Raw genomic sequence first — 19,864 nt, 5'->3', positions numbered from 1 at the left:
ATTATTGTGAGACACCAGGATCTGAAAAAGGTTAAACTTTTGTTTGAGTATTTAAAAATGCTTCCTATAATGCTAATCTTAAAAGTAACTAAGGCCGTAAAACAACTGTAGTGGAGTAGAAAATACCACAACATTGAGACATCCAAGTACTTCAGTTATACTTTACCCAAGTATAAGTAGATAATAAATTGTGGAAATTACTCACACATTTCCCTTTTCAGTTTTATAAGGGGTAGTTTATGCACATTTTTGCTGCCTATATATCCACAATTGTACTTTTATTGTGATAGACTGGAGACCTGTCCAGGGTGTAACACAGAGAGACAGACAACCATTCACACTCACACCTACAGCTAATTTAGAATCACCAATGGACTTAACTAGCATGTCTTTGGATGGTGGGAGGAAGCTGGAGTACCTGGAGAGAACCCACGCAGACACAGGGAGAACATGCAAACTCCAGTTGCAATTATTCTTGTCATGAAAATGTCTTTTAATTCTGACATCTCATTAATATATTATTAATTCTTTACTGTTAATCCAGCTCTTAGCTTCACTCGTGCTTGTTTATCAGTGTGTCAAAATAAAAATGGGTTTGTGACATGTAATGTGGTTGTAAGAGTAAATTAAGAAGAATTCACCACTTGCAGATCACACTCGAAACTTTATTAGAGTAAACTGTCGATCATGCTGATGAAAAAGCGTTGCACAAATGTGAACTATTACATTTGCATGTGATTGCAGTACATATTATGTTCTTTTGAGGTTTTTCGGAATCAGAATCAAATAACAAAAAATAATTGAACAAAAGTTTAATTTACACTTTTCCATATACTGATTATCTATACGGCCACCAGCTCTGTGCAAACTGCAAAGGAAACAATAGAATCAGAGGATGTGTGGTTAAATGTGAGGAAGGGAAAGATTTGGATGGGGTCTATTGTCTGTCTTATTGTCTGACTTCACTGATCTATTCCAATGAGTCAGTGTTAATTTAAGCATATATTGAGTTAAATATGAATCAATTTATGTGCTGTAGACTTAGACTGATTTGCTAATCAACAAAAATGCTTCCAAATCCTTCATTAAAGAAATTACAGTATCATTATATGAAGATAATATAGTATATTCTTAAAGATGCATTTCAGAAAAGCCCTTTCTGATCATTTGAAACTCTGCTAGAGAAGAGAAAGAAAAACTTTTGTGAATGCCAGTAATTGCCTGTTTTACACAATCATCTTACTTCTTTTCTATTTAGACTGTGTTATTTATCAAAGTCTTCACTTGATGCCTTTAGCCTTCAGCTCATCCTTCACTCTGCTCAGGTAGTCAGGGTCAGGATATCCAAACCTGTGGAAATAAGATATGTGCAGGGGTTAATATATTTCAGAAAACACTGAGGAATAATACAACGATCAGCCATAACATTATGACCACCTTCTTAATATTGTGTAGGTCTCCCTTGCGCCTCCAAAACAATTGTGACTCATCAGAGAATGCAGAATAATGTTAGTGGGGGCCTTTGAACGGAGGGGCCTCTGTGGATCATCCCACAGATACTTGATCAGTTTGGGATCTAGTGAATTTGGAGGACAGGTCAACACCTTGTTCTGTTCTTCACATTTTTTGTGTGTGTGTGTCTGTGTCGGGCTGCATCCTGCTGGGGATGGCTGCTGCCATCAAGGAGTGTCATTGCTATGGGGTGGGGGTGCCTGGTCTGGTCTAGGTGGGTGCTACATGTCTAAGTAACATCCACACCAATGAATGCCAGGTCCAAAAGTTTCCCAGCAGAACACTGAATTGTCACAAGATGGTCAATGTTATTAACTTCTCCTGTTAGTGGTCATAATGTTGTGGCTGACTGGTGTGTACACCAATAAACCATAACATTAAATTCACTGATAGTTGAAGTTAAAACTCTACGTTGTCTCATTATGATGTCATCTTCTGCCGGGGATGTTATTTTGAAAAGTAGGACCCACGTAAGTATTATTGCAGAATGGTAACCCCCAGCAGGACAAGAGAACTGCTCATCAACAGCTCAAGACATTAACCCAGCCTCCAAACTCTTCATATCCAATCAGACTTTGAATCCGTGAGAGACACAAACCAGAGGACATCCACAGAGATCCCATGTCTGTGCCATAAGAGGTCAGATTTGTTTTGAGGCACTAGGGGGACCTAAACATCTTCAGGTATTTTAATGTTTTGGCTGATGAGTGTTGAGTGAAACAGAAGAAAGAGATTGGGATACTGTACATCTGTGGTCCTCCTGTCACCGATGTCTTGTGATGAATGTCATTCCAGGTCACCTGATCATCCTTCCCAGTAGTTCTGGATGTCCCGACAGTGAAAATGAGTTTCTGGTCAAAAGCTTTTCTCAACAGCTGCAGCACTTCTTTTCCTTCTTTGTTGTCTGGCAGATATGCATGTCTAATGATACCTGAATAGTGATGTCCAGGTTTGGGATGTTTTTCCTGCATCAGGACAATAAAGAGTAGCCATCATTGTTAGAAATTCACAGAAAGAAATACCAAAATCTAACAATTTATGTGATTTCCTCATAAGGGGCGTTCAAATAAACTCATTTGTTTACCGTCTGTTTTCCACTTGGAATGTTGTAAATGATCTCTATAGTGCCACAGTCTGGGAATCCAGGGAGGGATGAGGAACGCTGACTCATCGACATTGTTCCTTCTGGCTGGTCTCCCTTCATCACACCAAAGATGTCCTTGCATATAGGACAGGTGGGTCCCAGGGTCTTCTCAGACATTCGCAGGCATTCCTCACAAAATTCATGCTTGCACTTCAGCTGTTTCTTGTTGGTAAACGTATCCATACATATTGCACAGTTTTTGTCTTTGTCTGCTGCTGTTGCTCCCCCTGCCACCAGTGCTTTAGACGTGTCCATGCTGTATGCTGACTTTTCCACGTACTGATCTATACGGCCACCAGCTCTGTGTGAACTGAAAAGGAAACAATAGAATCAGAGGATGTGTGGTTAAATGTGAGGAAGGGAAAGATTTGGATGGGGTCTATTGTCTGTCTTATCTGCTACTTCACTGATCTATTCCAATGAGTCAGTGTTAATTTAAGCATATATTGAGTTAAATATAAAATGATTTATGTGCTGTAGACTTAGACTGATTTGCTAATCAACAAAAATGCTTCCAAATCCTTCATTAAAGAAATAACAGTATCACTATATGAATATAATATAATATATTCTTAAGGATGCATTTCAGAAAAGCCCTTTCTGATCATTTGAAACGCTGCTAGAGAAGAGAAAGAAAAACATTTGTGAATGCCAGTAATTGCCTGTTTTACACAATCATCTTATTTCTTTTCTATTTAGACTGTGTTATTTATCAAAGTCTTCACCTGATGCCTTTAGCCTTCAGCTCATCCTTCACTCTGCTCAGGTAGTCGGGGTCAGGATATCCAAACCTGTGGAAATAAGATATGTGCAGGGGGTAGTATATTTCAGAAAACACTGAGGAATAATACACCCATCTCCCTTGTAGGTAGGTCACTCTTGTGCCTCTAAAACAATTGATATTCATCAGAGAATGGACATGGGCCTTCTGAGGGTGTCCTGTGGTGTCTGGCAACAGAATGTTGTTAGTGGGGGCCTTTGAGGGGAGGGGCCTCTGTGGATCATCCCACAGATACTTGATCAGTTTGGGATCTAGTGAATTTGGAGGCCAGGTCAACACCTTGTGATGTTCTTCATGATGTCATCTTCTTCTAGGGATGTTATTTTGAAAAGTAGGACCCACGTAAGTATTATTGCAGAATGGTAACCCCCAACAGGACAAGAGAACTGCTCATCAACAGCTCAAGACATTAACCCAGCCTCCAAACTCTCCATATCCAATCAGACTTTGAATCTGTGAGACACACAAACCAGAGGACATCCACAGAGATCCCATGTCTGTGCCATAAGAGGTCAGATTTGTTTTGAGGCACGAGGGGGACCTAAACATCTTCAGGTGTTTTAATGTTTTGGCTGATGAGTGTTTAGTGAAACAGAAGAAAGAGATTGGGATACTGTACATCTGTGGTCCTCCTGTCATTGATGTCTTGTGAGGAATGTCATTCCAGGTCACCTGATTATCCTTCCCAGTAGTTCTGGATGTCCCGACAGTGAAAATTAGTTTCTGGTCAAAAGCTCTTCTCAATAGCTGCAGCACTTCTTTTCCTTCTTTGTTATCTGGCAGATATGCATGTCTAATGATACCTGAATAGTGATGTCCAGGTTTGGGATGTTTTTCCTGCATCAGGACAATAAAGAGTATCCATCATTGTTAGAAATTCACATATAGGAAATACCAAATTATAACAATTGAGGTGATTTCCTCATAAGGGGCGTTCAAATAAACTCATTTGTTTACCGTCTGTTTTCCACTTGGAATGATGTAAGTGATCACTATAGTGCCACAGTCTGGGAATCCAGGGAGGGATGAGGAACGCTGACTTGTCGACATTTTTCCTTCTGGCTGGTCTCCCTTCATCACACCAAAGACGTCCTTGGATATAGGACAGGTGGGTCCCAGTGACTTCTCAGACATTCGCAGGCATTTCTCACAAAATTCATGCTTGCACTTCAGCTGTTTCTTGTTGGTGAACGTATCCATACATATTGCACATTTTTTGTTTTTGGCTGCTGCTGTTGCTCCCCCTGCCACCAGTGGTTTAGCCATGTCCATGCTGTATGCTGACTTTTCCACGTACTGATCTATACGGCCACCAGCTCTGTGCAAACAGAAAAGGAAACAATAGAATCAGAGGATGTGTGGTTAAATGTGAGGAAGGGAAAGATTTGGATGGGGTCTATTGTCTGTCTTATCTGCTACTTCACTGATCTATTCCAATGAGTCAGTGTTAATTTAAGCATATATTGAGTTAAATATAAAACGATTTATGTGCTGTAGACTTAGACTGATTTGCTAATCATCAAAAATGCTTCCAAATCCTTCATTAAATAAATTATAGTGTCATTATATGAAGATAATATAGTATATTCTTAAGGATGCATTTCAGAAAAGCCCTTTCTGAACATTTGAAACGCTGCTAGAGAAGAGAAAGAAAAACATTTGTGAATGCCAGTAATTGCCTGTTTTACACAATCATCTTATTTCTTTTCTATTTAGACTGTGTTATTTATCTCAGTCTTCACCTGATGCCTTTAGTCTTCAGCTCATCCTGTGTCCTGTGGTGTCTGGCAACAGATTGTTGTTAGTGGGGTGCCTTAGAGGGGAGGGTCCTCTGTGGATCATCCCACAGATACTTGATCAGTTTGGGATCTAGTGAATTTGGAGGCCAGGTCAACACCCTGTGCTGTTCTTCATGTTTTTTTTTAGTTGTTCCTAAAGCGTTTTTGTGTGCGTGTCTGTGTCAGGCTGCATCCTGCTGGGGATGGCTGCTGCCATCAAGGAATGTCATTGCTATGGGGTGGGGGTGCCTGGTCTGGTCTAGGTGGGTGCTGCATGTCTAAGTAACATCCACACCAATGAATGCCAGGTCCAAAAGTTTCCCAGCAGAACTTTGAATTGTCACAAGATGGTCAATGTTATTTACAACTTCTGTCAGTGGTTTTAATGTTGTGGCTGATCGGTGTAGAAAGTGAACAAACAAACCCACAATGCTCTGACTCTGTCACATTTTCTTCCATATACAGCTGACTTAACTGTGGGGTCATGATCAAATGGGCGTAACATCCACACGAATGAATGCCAGATCCAGAAGTTTCCCAGCAGAACATTGTATTGTCACAAGACGGTCAATATTATTCACTTCTGTCAGTGGTCATAATGTTATGCCTGATAGGTGTGTTTTATATATAATTCCAGAGTTGCCTTAAAATAATTCTATTTCATACTAATACAGTGTTCAGTACTCGTTTTCAACTCACATAATCCATGGGCTATTCACCACTTTCCATTTTGTCTCACGATCTTCTTCTTGTGCAACAGAGTAAACATTAATTAAATATGTCTACATGACAGCAGCATTTGTTAAATTCAAACCCATCAACACTCTTTATTCGGTTTATTTGGTGAAATATTGTGTTGTGGGAGTACTGTCAATGGACTCTACTTTTGGTTAAAGCTAAATACACTTTAACTTGCCTCTTTCTTATGTCTTTACATTTTGAACCTACATTGATTTTTTTAACACTGCGTCATGTTATATTAAGTTTTGCTGCTGGTTGGACATAAATTCTGCACCTAAATATGAGTTAACGGCGTATAGGACTTACCTTTCCCCACACTGACTCTTTCTTGTAAATGAAAGTGAAAGCAGTGGAGGAAGAGGAGGAGGAGGAGGAGGAGGAGGAGGGGGAGCCTGTTTGCTCGGTTAATAGGCGCGTTCGACTTGATGCAGATCTGTCTGAGTCTGACTTGACGTGATGCATGCTGGGTTGTCATGCTCATAGATCTCGAATATGATTGGTTAAAATGAACTTGTTCTACCCAGCATGCATCACGTCAAGTCAGATCTGCTCAGATCTGCATCAAGTCGAACGCGCCTAATATGTCTGTGGAAACGCCCATTTTATATTTGATTGGTCATTTGATCATGACCCCAGAGTTAAGTCAGCTTTATATGGAAGAAAATTTGAATTCATACATACATACCATCCCGGCCAGACAGGCACACACACAAACACTTTAGGAACAACTCAAAAAAAACATGAAGAACAGCACAAGGTGTTGACCTGGCCTCCAGATTCACTCGATCCCAAACTGATCAAGTATCTGTGGGGTGATCCACAGAGGCCCCTCCCCTCAAAGGCCCCCACTAACAACATTATGTTACCAGACACCACAGTGTGGCAGAAAGGTAAAACAACAGAACAGCCCTTCACCTCCTGACAGGAAAAGGAGGGGCGGAAGGAGTGAGAGAAAAAAGAAGAAGGTGAATTAACAAAGGAGTGACACCTGTGAGCCGGGAAGAAAGAAACAACTGACACAAGCAGTAAAGAGGAGAACAGAGAGGAGTGAGAGTGAGAGGAACAAAGACAAAGCAATCCAAGTTCATTTAAATCTGACTCCTATTTGAAGAAAAAGAGTCAAATAAATATTGTAAAAATTGTCTTCCCCTCTGATCCAACATACTCTCCTCACACTCAGACACACACGCTCATACACACCTGAAGCTGGAACTGAACTGGAGTAACACACTAAAACACACAGCTCTCAAAACTGTCTGTTGCTTCTTTGAAGTAACATAAATGTGCTTTATATATTAAATGCTCTTTGATTTATATTCACGCTTGATATGTTAATTTCTCTACAAATATCCTTTCTGTAGGTAGGTTTAATAGCTAGCTGGTATATTTCTATAGGTTACCCACACACCTACATAACTAATTTAATTTGACAATGTGTCCCTACACAATATTAGGAAGGTGGTCATAATGTTATTCATGTTCGATGTATAATGAGTAAATGTATTGTAATTTAAGTAATGTAATAGTGTCTATGAGCCTGTGTCAGTTAATAAACTGATATTTTCAGATCCTTTACTTAAGTAAAAGTATCACTACTGCAAATTACAAGTATTGGAGTCCAGCATGAAAAATCAGGTAAAAGTGAATATTGACAGCAAGTGTAGTTTTTAAAGTATAAAAGTGAAGTAGGATACTTGTTTGGTCCTAAAAACTGATTCTGTATGTTTTTAGATTATTAATGGAGAGTAATCTGCACGTTACTGTTGTAGCAGATAGATCTGGGAGGCTTGAGCAATCACAAATCTATTCCTAATTTTATTGAGCATTTTCTTCTATATCTATCTATTTTTATATATATATATATATATATATATATATATATATATGATATTGATGTGGTCTCATCAACCTGTCCTGTCTTCACTGTCTCCTGCAGTTAGTTAAAAACATCAAGGAGATGGCTTTGGTTGCAAACGAAAAGTGTGCCTTTATTTACAGAAAAAAAAATGTGAAAAACAACTGAAACCTGTTCAGCAAACATCCCATCAATCCTCCGCACTTTGTGCATCATCTTTTAACTCTCTCTCTCATGGCCTTGGTGGCCAGAGGTTTTATACCTTCAGCCCCTCCCTCTGGACCAACCATTCGCTGCAATAATTGATTTACTCCTCCTGAATTTAGTATGACAACATAAACATGATTTATATATACAACCATGATATTCTGACATATTGTGCTACTCGGAAGTCACAAGTTTTACATAAACCAACATAACTTATTATACTACAAACAAAATCACCCCTGACCTACTTTCAGTTGGTAAGTTCCACACCCAACACACCTGAGAGCAATCTGTGAACCTATTGAATTGGGCCTCAGCCACAGTTCTGGTTAATCCCTGGGACAGAGAAAAAAAAACAGCATTGGTGAGAACAGGTGAAAACATGACTATGACAAAAATGAAAATAAATTGCTAAATACTCTAAACTAAATGTGGTGATGTGTGTTATTTTATTGACCTGTAAGTGGTACGTGCACTCACCACCATACCCAATAAGAAATTATTGTATGTGAATGTGAATTCGATTGTTCAACACCATGTGCTGTCCCAGGCCTGTGACGACGCCTTTGTCACACCACTCCTAACTGAATGAACAATTCTCCAACCTGCCTATGATTCCTTTTACATTTTCAAACTGTCATGTAACATCATCAGTTTGTATCATAAGATTCCACATGTACGCTTTAGTCACATATATGTATCTATGACAGATGTATGTTTATCTCATTCCTCCTGCTGTTCTCTTCTCTCTCTTTCTTCTGTCTGTACCGCGGCTGGCCTTAGGCAGATGGGTCCCTCCATATGAGCTGGGTTCTGCTCAAGGTTTCTTCCTGTTAAAAGGGAGTTTTTCTTTGCCACCGTCACCTTCAGGCTTGCTCTGGGGGTTTCAGGCCAGGTTTAAAGCATCTTGAGACGGTTTGTATTGTTATTGACGCTATTATAAATAAAATTGAATTGAATTGTGTCACACGCTGATTATTGTGAGACACCAGGATCTGAAAAAGGTTAAACTTTTGTTTGAGTATTTAAAAATGCTTCCTATAATGCTAATCTTAAAAGTAACTAAGGCCGTAAAACAACTGTAGTGGAGTAGAAAATACCACAACATTGAGACATCCAAGTACTTCAGTTATACTTTACCCAAGTATAAGTAGATAATAAATTGTGATAATTACTCACATATTTCCCTTGGGTAGTTTATGCACATTTTTGCTGTCTATATATCCACAATTGTACTTTTATTGTGATAGACTGGAGACATTCATTCATTCATTCATTCATTCAATCTTTATTTATTCTCGGAGGTTCATTGAGGGTAGTCCTCATTTTCAGTGAAGCCGAGATTACACAGTAACAATGGGATAACAATAGATATAGTATAATAATTGTGGAAAATAAAACAAAATAAAACAAATAATAAGATAACCTACATAACATTATAAAGGAGGAAGGAAGGGAAAAATAAAGATACAGAAAATATTAATAGTAAAATAATAAAATAATAAAATAATAAAATAGTAATAATAATAATGATAATAATAATATTAAAATAACATTTACATAAAACTGGTACAATTTGACATAGGAAGGTTTGTGATTACAGATCTGAATTGATTATAAGAAAGTAGAGAGTTAATTTTTATGTTACATTGGAGATTATTCCAGGAAGTAGGGGCACCATAACAAAAGGCCGACTTTCCCAATTCAGTGTGGATACGAGGAACCTTGAGCATCAAACAGTCATTTGATCTGGTCTGATAGGGACCAGAATTCCAAACAAGCATGTTTGAAATATAACCTGGTAATTTTCCAATAATACCTTTGTAAATAAACAGGTACCAATGATTAAGTCTCCTCTCAGACAAAGATGACCAACCCACTTTACCATAGAGGACACAATGATGAGTGCTATAGGCATCACCAGTAATGAACCTCAGAGCAGAGTGGTAGACTCATCACCATAGTCTAGAACTGACATAAAAACTGCTTCAACAACTTGTTTCCTACATTCCATAGGGAGGTTGGCTTTGTTTCTGTAGAAGAAACCAATTTTTTGTCTCAGTTTTTTTACTAGGATGGCTATATGGTAATTAAATGTGAGTTTGTCATCCAGCCATATACCAAGATATTTGTACTCAGAAACTCTATCAATGCTGGAACCAGTTACAGTGGTTATTTGCACATCATTAACCTCAATATTCCTTGCTCTACTAAATAGCATATATTTAGTTTTCTTTTCATTTAGTACTAATTTAAGGTTAATGAGAGCTTCTTGAAGAACAGCAATACAATACAAAATAGTTTCGTCAGCATAAAGGTGGACTTGACAACCATTTAAGGTAGAGACAATATCATTAATATAGATGGTGAAGAGAACTGGGCCCAAAATGGACCCTTGTGGAACACCCTTTGTGATTGGCAAAAACTCTGACTTGACATTTCCTGACTTCACACACTGAAACCTCTGAGACAAATAGTTCCAAAACCATTCACATGCCTTATCATCCAAACCAATATTATGTAATCTTTGTAAGAGTAAGGGATGATCCACTGTATCAAATGCTTTTGACAAATCAACAAAAAGGGCAGCACAGTGCTTCTTAACGTCTAAGGCAGATATTATATTATTAGTAACTAATGTGGTAGCTGTGATAGTGCTGTGGTTTGTTCTAAACCCAGATTGTTGTGGATTTAAAATTTGATGACATGAAAGAAATGACTTGAGTTGGTTATTAACCAGTGATTCAAAAATCTTTGATAAACAGGGTAATTTGGAGATTGGACGGTAATTATTTAAATCATCTCTATCACCCCCTTTGTACAAAGGTGTCACATGGGCTAGTTTCCATGCACTAGGAAATATGCCCATCACAATGGAAAGATTAAATATATGCACTATATGCTTTGTGATAATAGGAGCAGACAATTTAAGGAAAAAAGGATCTAAATTATCTTATCCAGTAGCACTCCTAGTGTCAATAGCTTGTAATGCCTCAGACACTTCATTTTGAGAGAAAGGTTGAAAAGTAAACTTAGAAGCATGGTTTGTATATTGCACACAATTGTCAACTATCTGAGTAGTCCCTTTAAACTCTTTATCAAATAAATGCCCAGCTTCAACAAAATGTCTACTGAAAGCAAGGGTAGTCTCATTCTGTTCAGATATGAAACAGTCATCATATTTGATATGGGTGGGCAGAGAATTAGTGGTTGTGTTTTTGTTTGAGTTCACTGCTTTCCAAAATTGTGCAGGATTTGAGCTGGAGTTTGCTATCAAGTCTAAGTAATAATTAGATTTAGCTTTCCGCACAGATGATGTGCATTTATTTCTAATTTGTTTAAAAGCTAACCAATGTGATGGGTTTCCAGTCTTCCTAGCTAGTGACCAAGCTCTGTTTTCATTTCTCACCCAATGAAAACAGAGATAGGGTCCAGCTCTCCGCGACACTTAAGAGGACAAGTGGTTACAGAAGATGAATGAATGAATGAATAATCCTCTTTTGTAGAGCCTATAGTTTTAAAGGTATCGCCACATAAACCTCTGAAAGGCCTCGGGGGAGGCTGGAGCCTATCCCAGCTGTCATTGGGCGAGAGGCGGGGTCCACCCTGGACAGGTCTCCAGTCTATCTCAGGGCTAACACAGAGAGACAGACAACCATTCACACTCACACCTACAGCCAATTTAGAATCACCAATGAACCTAACCAGCATGTCTCTGGACGGTGGGAGGAAGCTGGAGTACCTGGAGAGAACCCACGCAGACACAGGGAGAGCATGTAAACTCCAGTTGCAATTATTCTTTTTATGAAAATGTCTTTTAATTCTGACTTCTCATTAATATATTATTAATTCTTTACTGTGAATCCAGCTCTTAGCTTGTGTCACTCGTGTTTGCTCATCAGTGTGTCAAAATAAAAACGGGTTTGTGATATGTAATATGGTTGTAAAAGTAAATTAAGAAGAATTCACCACTTGCAGATCACACTCGAAACTTTATTAGAGTAAACTGGTGTCGATCATGCTGATGAAAAAGCGTTGCACAAATGTGAACTATTACATTTGTATGTGATTGAAGTACATATTATGTTCTTTTGAGATTTTTTGGAATCAGAATCAAATAACAAAAAATAATTGAACGAAAGTTTAATTTACACTTTTCCACATACTGGTTATCTATACGGCCACCAGCTCTGTGCAAACAGAAAAGGAAACAATAGAATCAGAGGATGTGTGGTTAAATGTGAGGAAGGGAAAGATTTGGATGGGGTCTATTGTCTGTCTTATTTGCTACGTCACTGATCTATTCCAATGAGTCAGTGTTAATTTAAACATATTAAAAGTTAAAATTTAAAACGATTTATGTGCTGTAGACTTAGACTGATTTGCTAATCAACAAAAAATGCTTCCAAATCCTTCATTAAAGAAATTACAGTATCACTATATGAACATAGTATAGTATATTCTTAAAGATGCAGTTCAGAAAAGCCCTTTCTGATAATTTGAAACGCTGCTAGAGAAGAAAAAGAAAATCATTTGTGAATGCCAGTAATTGCCTGTTTTACACAATCGTCTTATTTCTTTTCTATTTAGACTGTGTTATTTATCAAAGTCTTCACTTGATGCCTTTAGCCTTCAGCTCATCCTTCACTCTGCTCAGGTAGTCGGGGTCAGGATATCCAAACCTGTGGAAATAAGATATGTGCAGGGATTAATATATTTCAGAAAACACTGAGGAATAATACACCGCTCAGCCATAACATAGGTAGGTCTCCCTTGTGCCTCCAAAACAGTTGTGACTCACCAGAGAATGGACATGAGCCTTCTGAGGGTGTCCTGTGGTGTCTGGCAACAAAATGTTGTTAGTAGCGGGACCTTTGAGGGGAGGGGCCTCTGTGGATCATCCTACATATACTTGATCAGTTTGGGATCTAGTGAATTTGGAGGCCAGGTCAACACCTTGTGCTGTTCTTCATGTTTTTTTGAGTTGTTCCTAAAGTGTTTTGTGTGTTTTTGCCTGTGTCAGGCTGCATCCTGCTGGGGATGGCTGCTGCCATCAAGAAGTGTCATTGCTATGGGGTGGGGGTGCCTGGTCTGGTCTAGGTGTGTGCGACATGTCTAAATAACAACCATACCAGTGAATGCCAGGTCCAAAAGTTTCCCAGCAGAACATTGAATTAATTGTCACAAGATGGTCAATGTTATTTACTTCTCCTGACGGTGGTCAAAATGATTGGAATCCAAATGTGCGACCTAAATTCTCTTTGGGAGAAACGTGTAAAAAGCAAAAAGTTTGGTGAACCTATATCATATTTTTGGAAATTAATTTGTTCTTATGCCATCAGGTCGGCGTTACTTGCAGCCTCCCAGAAAGACAAACCATTATGCAAGTTCATTTATTCCTTCTTAATTATTGACTGATCTGTTCTTGGCACAATGTAGTTTAGGTCGAACGTATATGTGCAATTCATCTTCCATTTATTTATTCAGTTATTTATTACTAATTTTTTAACTTGGCAACTTTTATTTTTTAATATGTCTCTCTAATAAGCACATATTATCTTTTATTCTGGGCTGCTATTTTTTATCTTACTTTATTCTCTATGAGGACAAGCGGTTCATTGTATTCTTTCTTTTTATCATTATTTATTCTACTTCTGATGTTTATTATTAATTGTACTTGGACCAAAACCATATCATGCTACTCCTGCTATATACTATTGTTGCATTAATGGTTGTATGTCTAGATGGTGGACTGTAGAAACTGAATTGCCCTTTGGGGATTAATAAAGCTTTCTGTATCTGTATAATGTTGTGGCTGATTGGTGTGTACACCAATAAACCATAACATTAAATTCACTGATAGTTGAAGTTAAAACTCCAGGTTGTCTCATTATGATGTCATTTTCTGTCATGTAGTCATATTTAATTTTGATTCGTAGGACCCACGGACGTATTATCGCAGAATGGGCATATCGCCACAACAGTAACCCCCAGCAGGACAAGAGAACTGCTCATGAACAGCTCAAGATGTTAACCCAGCTTCCAAACTCTCCATATCCAATCAGACTTTGAATCCGTGAGAGACACAAACCAGAGGACATCCACAGAGATCCCATGTCTGTGCCATAAGAGGTCAGATTTGTTTTGAGGCATTAGGGGGACCTAAACATCTTCAGGTATTTTAATGTTTTGGCTGATGAGTGTTTAGTGAAACAGAAGAAAGAGATTGGGATACTGTACATCTGTGATCCTCCTGTCATTGATGTCTTGTGATGAATGTCGTTCCAGGTCACCTGATCACCCAACCCAGTAGTTCTGGATGTCCCGACAGTGAAAATGAGTTTCTGGTCAAAAGCTCTTCTCAACAGCTGCAGCACTTCTTTTCCTTCTTTGTTGTCTGGCAGATATGCATGTCTAGTGATACCTGAATAGTGATGTCCAGGTTTGGGATGTTTTTCCTGCATCAGGAGAATAAAGAGTAGCCATCATTGTTAGAAATTCACATATAGAAAATACAAAATTAGAGCACAATTGAGGTGATTTCCTCATAAGGGGTGTTAAAATAAACTCATTTGTTTACCGTCTGTTTTCCATCTGGAATGTTGTAAGTGATCACTATAGTGCCACAGTCTGGGAATCCAGGGAGGGGTGAGGGAAATTGTCTTGTCGACATTGTTCCTTCTGGCTGGTCTCCCTTCATCACACCAAAGACGTCCTTGCATATAGGACAGGTGGGTCCCATTGACTTCTCAGACCTTCGCAGGCATTCCTCACAAAATTCATGCTTGCACTTCAGCTGTTTCTTGTTGGTAAACGTATCCATACATATTGGACAGTTTTCATCTTTGTCTGCTGCTGTTGCTCCCCCTGCTGAGCGTTCTTCAGCGTTGTCCATGCTGTATGCTGACTGTCCATTCGGCGCAGGTCTGTGGGATGGCCTGTCTGCCTGATAATCAAAGCTCAACTTCTCCAGTGGGCCACTGAACCCAGTGGAAGTTTGGTGTGAGGTGAAGCCCATGGGTGAGGTGGAAATCTTCTGGTACAGACAGAGAAGAGCTCTGATAGCATGACTCTCCATGGAGGGGTTTTCTCCGGCTCCTATGTAGCAAGCTTTAACATTAACTTTGCCGTGACTGTTGTCTGACACTTTAAAGTCCACATCGAACTTATATTTGATCTTTGCTAGTTGCTCAATGAAAGAAGTATTTATCAGCTTCCAGCAGCTCTCCTCCATGGTTACTCCTTCATCAACGAGAGGGTCTTTGATGGTCATTTTAATCTTCTGGGACGTGTCTTGAGATGGCCATTTTGACTCTCCAGGAGATGCATTTGTATTTGTTTTCTGTGTTGCATTTAAGAACTCGCGGACAGTATCTCGATGATGTTTGGGTCCATATATATTCATTTCTTCAGAGGATAGAGTAAGTAAAAGCTTGTTGTCATTTTTCTGGATGATATTCTGTATGCCACTCCAGTTACCAGGATTTATGTTCTTGAGAGGAACAGTGGAGCCACTGTATTCAGTTAAGTGTTTCTGGACAAGACTTGTGAACTCAGCCTCAGCGTTCTGTGGGTTTCCATCTTTCTGTTTTGCTTCAAATGTCACCTTTACCTCTGCTTTCATTTGAACTCCGTTTTTTTTTTCTATGCGTTTAACTTCCTCCTTGTAGATGTGGTTCACATACAAGAAATGACCCACTGGGACAAGAACAGTATGTGTCTTGTCTTCTTCTGCTGCAGAAACTGCACTACTCTGTTCCACCTGCTGAACTTGTTCCTGAATAAAAACACAGCATATCAATTTATTAAAAAACAATAGTTTTGAAAAAAACGTGTTATTATTTGTTACACAGTACATACATGTTGCGGCTCTGACATCGAAGGAGAGAAGTTCATTGAAGCATCCTCAGGTATTTGTGTGTCCTGATCTAGTAGAGTTAGACTAACAGACATTATGGTGACCTTATTCTTGTCTTCCTTGTCTTTCTCATCTTTCATGTCTTTCACGTCTTTCTTGTCTTTCATGTCTTTCGTGTCTTTGATGTCTTTCTTGTCTTCCTTGTTTTTCTTGTATTTCAGTGTCTGTCCAATGAGCGTTTGAAGCACACTCAGGGCTTAAAAGGAAGAATAGCACAAAATTAACTTTCAAAACTAATATTAATACAGAAAGCTGCCAAATATGTAATGAGATGATTGTGTGAGTTTCTACTGTAGAAATAACATAATTTAAACACAGTCATACTACACCTGGAACAGGATGAAGCTTTATCAAAACCTCAGTGTCTCCTAAGAACCTTACAACTGTGCAGTCCACAAAATCTGTGTTTTTGTTGAACCAAGACTGAAGCAGTAGCTCTAGCTCTGTTTTTATTTTCTGTGGTCGATTGGGCTCTAACCACTTGAATGACAGAGTAAGAAAAACTTCGCTGTCAGGTGGTGAAGTCATCCCGGCCTGAAAGCATGTAACAAACACAGTGTTTGTTAACTGAGCTTTGTAAATAATTTCATGTTAATTGTATTTAAAACACCACGGTCCTAGTTATGTAAAAACACAACATTATATGACATTATATTACATTTAATAAATTATACCAGGTTAGCTACTCTGACACAATTTCACATCAACAGCAGCAGTTTTAAATAGACTTGTACAATGTTACAGCCTTGCAAGTTCTCTAGTTCTCACTAGAACAGAACTCTTTGACATGCTGCTGGTAATAATAGGATCATCTTTAGTCTATTTGTGAGATTATGGTATTTGTGATTACAGTGTTGATCATGTGCCTTCAGTCTAATAGTTTCACTTTCACTTACTCTTTACAGAAAACAGAGGCCTGTACAACCAGGACTTTAGACCAGGGGTCTTCAACGTTTTCCAGGCCAAGGACCCCCAATCTGATGGAGAGATGGAGCGGGGACCCCCTACTTATATATATATATTGTATAAAATTGTGTTTTATATTAAACCGGTCCTATAGTATGGCACAGCAGCATAGATCGTTTATTTACATCAAGATGGTTGACTCTGTTGCCGTTTATGATCACTACTATCAGGAAATCGCCCATAAATATATGTTATATAATAGTTAGAGCCTTGATTCTTTTCCCCATAATCCCCAAGCTGTATAACATTTAAAAAGAACTTCATGTGTGTTTAAAAAAAATTGTGGAGGTGAATATAAAAAAATGTCTAATCAATCAAAACATTTTCGCGACCCCCCTGCAGTACCTCCGCGGACCCCCTAGGGGTCGCGGACCCCCTGTTGAAGACCTCTGCTTTAGACTGAACGCAGACAGATATACTAAAGAAAACACCTACCTGTGCACGTGTATCAGGAGATGCTGCGTCTGGAGGGGTTTCACCATCAGCAGAACTCTATATAAACATGAGAAAAATAGATTTTTTTAAAAATAGCACAGTATAAGGTAAATACTTCAAAATGATTTTAAAAACCACTACATACTTAAGACGGACGCTTGAGCAGTTTGGGATCTAGTGAATTTGGAGGTCAACACCTTGTGAGTTGTTTCTAAAGCATTTTTGTGTGTGTGTCTGTGTCAGGCTGCATCCTGCTGGGGATGGCTGCTGCCATCAAGGAGTGTCATTGATATGGGGTGGGGGTGTCTGGTCTGGTCTAGGTGGGTGGTAGTTTTCAGCTAATATTTCAAGAAATGCTATAGTATAAGGTAAATACTTCAAAATGATTGATGAGTCTCAACTGTTTTGGAGGCACAGGGAGACCTACACAATATTATGTTATTGATCATGTGCTTTCAGTCTAATTGTTTCACTTTCACATACTCTTTACAGAAAACAGATTCCTGTTTAACCAGGACTTCAGACTGGTTGAAGTTACTGAATGTAGAAAGATACACTAAGGAAAACACCTACCTGGGCATCATAAAAGTCCTGATTTTGCATTTCATAGTCAACAGGGGTCTATACAAAGATGAGGGGAAAGAGAATATTTTCAAAGACAAAATAGAATAGTATAATGTAATTACTTCTGAACAGAAGGCAGTATAACATCCACACCAATGAATGTCAGGTCCAAAAGTTTCCCAGCAGAACACTGAATTGTCACAAGCTGGTCGATGTTATTCACTTCTCCTGTCAGTGGTCATAATGTTATGCCTGATAGGTGTGTTTGTGTGTGTGTCTATATATCTATATCTATATATCTATCTATCTATATATATCTCTATATCTATCTATCTATCTATATATATCTATATATCTATCTATCTATATATACCTATATATCTAGCTATCTATATATATATCTAGCTATCTATATATATATATGTATATATATAGTTCCCTTAAAATAATTCTATTTCATACTAATGCAGTGTTCAGTACTAGTTTTCAACTCACAGTATCCATGTCTTCTACTTCACCACTTTCCATTTTGTCTCTCGATCTTCTTCCTGTACAACACAGTAAACATTAATTGAATATATCTACATGACAGCAGCAATTATCAAATTCAAACCCAGCAAACACTTTTTATTCGGATTATTTGCTGAAACCAGATACGTCGTCGTGTTGTGGGAGTACTGTCAATCGAATCTACTTTCGGTTAAAGCCAAATACGCTTTAACTCGCCTCTTTCTTATCTCGTTCTTACATCTTTACATTTTGAACCTACATTGATTTTTTTTTCTGCGTCGTGTTATATTAACTTTTGATGCTGGTTGGACATAAATTCTGCACCTAAATATGAGTTAATGGCGTATAGAACTTACCTTCCCCCGACACTGGCTCTTCCTCGTAAATGAAAGTGAAAGCAGTGAAGGGGGAGGAGGAGGAGGAGGAGGAGGAGGAGGAGGGGCCTGTTTGCTCGGTTAACTTGTCTGTGGAAACGCCCATTTGTTCATCTGCTGGGAAACCTTTAGACCTGGCATTCATTCATGTGGATGTTACTTAGACATGTAGCACCCACCTAGACCAGACCAGGCACCCCCACCTCATAGCAATGACACTCCTTGATGGCAGCAGCCATCCCCAGCAGGATGCAGACTGACACAGACACACACACAAAAACACTTTAGGAGCAACTAAAAAAACATGAAGAACAGAACAAGGTGTTGACCTGGCCTCCAAATTCACTAGATCCCAAACTGATCAAGTATCCGTGGGATGATCGCAGAGGCCCCTCCCCTCAAAGGCCCCCCCACTAACAACATCCTGTTACCAGACACCACAGGACACCCTCAGAAGGCCCATGTCCATTCTCTGATGAGTCACAATTATTTTGGAGGCACAAGGGAGACCAACACAATATTAGGAAGGTGGTCATAATATAATGCCTGATCGGTGTATAATGAGTCAGTGTACTGTAAATTAAGTAATGTAATAGTGTCTATGAGTCTGTGTCCTATTTGGGCGTTGGACACCTAAATAAAAAACTATTCTTTCATCTTCAGTCAATAAACTGATATTTTCAGATCCTTTACTTAAATAAAAGTACCACTACTGCAAATTACAAGTATCAGAGTCCTGCATGACAAATCAGGTATAAAGGTGAATATTGGCAGCAAGTGAAGTTTGTAAAGTATAAAAGTGAAGTAGGATACTTGTTTGGTCCTGAAAACTGATGCTGTATGTTGTTAGGTTATTAATGGTGAAACATTAGTGTGTAATCTGCACGTTATTGTTGTAGCAGATAAATCTGAGGGGGTTGAGCAATCAAACCTGTTCCTATTTTTTGGGCGGCATTTTCTGTAAACAACTGTAGTGGAGTAGAAAGTGCCATAACATGGAGATACCCAAGTAAATGAAGTACCTCAGTTATACTTTACCCAAGTATAAGTAGATAATAAATTGTGGTAATTACTCACAC

At 38.7% G+C, this 19,864-nt stretch overlaps 2 protein-coding genes across 6 annotated transcripts; both read right to left on the bottom strand.

Annotated features, from left to right (window-relative positions):
* Window positions 1-523: 523 nt before the first annotated feature.
* On the bottom strand, window positions 524-6,534 carry dtx3lb.2 (deltex E3 ubiquitin ligase 3L b, tandem duplicate 2). 5 transcript variants are annotated; one of them, XM_084542671.1, is made up of 7 exons: window positions 5,180-5,475; window positions 4,395-4,755; window positions 4,057-4,274; window positions 3,382-3,447; window positions 2,597-2,966; window positions 2,260-2,477; window positions 524-1,350 (listed from the first exon to the last, which is right to left on the bottom strand). In XM_084542671.1, exons 2-7 carry the CDS (start codon window positions 4,707-4,709, stop codon window positions 1,281-1,283), a joined length of 1,257 nt encoding a protein of 418 aa, XP_084398797.1. In that variant the 5' UTR covers window positions 4,710-4,755; window positions 5,180-5,475; the 3' UTR covers window positions 524-1,280. The 5 variants fall into 5 exon arrangements, with proteins under 5 accessions (XP_084398797.1, XP_084398795.1, XP_084398796.1 ...); XM_084542669.1 differs by lacking the exon at window positions 524-1,350 and adding an exon at window positions 6,263-6,296 and having other exon boundaries at window positions 1,871-2,477; window positions 5,180-5,268; XM_084542670.1 differs by lacking the exons at window positions 524-1,350; window positions 5,180-5,475 and adding an exon at window positions 6,263-6,534 and having other exon boundaries at window positions 1,871-2,477.
* A 5,463-nt stretch (window positions 6,535-11,997) lies between these two features.
* LOC311486882 (E3 ubiquitin-protein ligase DTX3L-like) lies at window positions 11,998-18,891 on the bottom strand (the record flags this gene model as incomplete). Its single annotated transcript, XM_084542900.1, has 9 exons — window positions 11,998-12,700; window positions 14,259-14,476; window positions 14,599-15,795; window positions 15,879-16,132; window positions 16,266-16,470; window positions 17,338-17,394; window positions 17,911-17,958; window positions 18,397-18,449; window positions 18,768-18,891. The coding sequence occupies 9 exons, from the start codon at window positions 18,889-18,891 to the stop codon at window positions 12,631-12,633; spliced, it is 2,226 nt and encodes a 741-aa protein (XP_084399026.1). The 3' UTR covers window positions 11,998-12,630.
* Between the last annotated feature and the right edge of the window lie 973 nt (window positions 18,892-19,864).

Source organism: Chelon labrosus (assembly GCF_963514085.1).
Source record: "Chelon labrosus genome assembly, chromosome: 4".
NCBI classification, from domain to species: Eukaryota; Metazoa; Chordata; class Actinopteri; order Mugiliformes; family Mugilidae; genus Chelon; species Chelon labrosus.
Note: the sequence above shows the minus strand (reverse complement) of the source record. Positions and strands in the feature narration are given on the sequence as shown.

Coding starts and splice junctions, on each gene's coding strand:
- dtx3lb.2 (XM_084542670.1), bottom strand. CDS start 4,709: ATGGACATGGCTAAACCACTGGTGGCAGGGGGAGCAACAGCAGCAGCC. Junction 4,275..4,394: donor TTCCAAGTGGAAAACAGACG/GTAAACAAATGA, acceptor GTCCTGATGCAG/GAAAAACATCCCAAACCTGG. Junction 2,967..3,381: donor CTGAAGGCTAAAGGCATCAG/GTGAAGACTTTG, acceptor TTTCCTTTTCAG/TTCACACAGAGCTGGTGGCC.